This window comes from Sphaeroforma arctica (assembly GCF_001186125.1).
Source record: "Sphaeroforma arctica JP610 unplaced genomic scaffold supercont1.9785, whole genome shotgun sequence".
NCBI classification, from domain to species: domain Eukaryota; class Ichthyosporea; order Ichthyophonida; genus Sphaeroforma; species Sphaeroforma arctica.
Window position 1 is genome coordinate 1 of NW_014030773.1, and position 1,027 is coordinate 1,027.

The 1,027-nt window shown below is 42.2% G+C and overlaps 1 protein-coding gene across 1 annotated transcript; it reads left to right on the top strand.

Moving 5' to 3' along the window:
• Window positions 1-140: 140 nt before the first annotated feature.
• Window positions 141-855, top strand: SARC_17111 (hypothetical protein; the record flags this gene model as incomplete). The annotated part of the gene is made up of 2 exons (XM_014288788.1): window positions 141-255; window positions 849-855. Coding segments are annotated over 2 exons (122 nt in total), but the record flags the coding sequence as incomplete, so codon positions are not given.
• Between the last annotated feature and the right edge of the window lie 172 nt (window positions 856-1,027).

Here is a 1,027-nt window from a genome sequence, read left to right on the forward strand (position 1 = left end):
ACTTATTACTACCTCTATCTCTATTACCTACTCATATATATATATATATATATATATATATATACGATGACTTAATTCTCATGTATTGCACCTCAGTTGAAGTAAACATACCTACACTTATATCCCCACTCTCCTCTCAGATGATAACACTCCCTCGGCAGTGGAGCGATTGGTGCAGACTGTTCTAGAAATAGAACTGCCACAGAGGCCCGCCATGGTGGCTGCCATCCAGTCACACCTGCTCTTTAACATGCGGTATGTTCTAGGGTTATAGGGTTTGAAGGGCACTCTGGGATGGGAGTTTAAATGGGAATACACAGGATTGGTTATAGTATGAGGCAAGTTACAGTTAATAGAGCTCTGGATGTGGGAAATGCAGTGGTCTTGGCTACTGTAGAGGGTGCGGATATAGACGGCAGGAAAGGCTTGCAATAGGTAACGTACAACTAGAAAAGGCACTGGAGCAGATAACGTACACGTGTATTCGGATAGCAAGAGCAATGGGGAGCAATGGGGAATATGAGATGACACATGGTATATAGAGCGTGTGGTGAGTCAAGGGACAGTTATAGTATGAAAGCGCTGTGGTATGTCAAAGTATAGTTATATATCGAAAGCACTGTGGCTTGTGTTTGAATGGGAATATGAGATGACGCATAGTATATATGGCATGTGGTTAGTTGTATATTTATGTAGCTACTCTGTGAGCACTGTGTTTTTGATCCCGATATTCATCGCTGAATTCAAACCGGTATGACAATACACTTTCTATAGCTACTGAGGTTCTGGAGAGTGTTGGTCGGAGCAACTATGTGTAACCAACTGTCTAATTGCGATTTTCTTCACAGGGATTAGACGTTTATTAAAGTAATTGGAGAATAGTGTTGTATATGGGACTTTATCCCCAGCAGCTCCAAATCTGAATCCCTAATTCTGATTTTCTCTGCAGGATCTGGACCAGAGCAACCGTGGCTGTACAGGTGACCGCATTGCTGGCAATGAAAAGGACTGTACAGGTACAAATCTA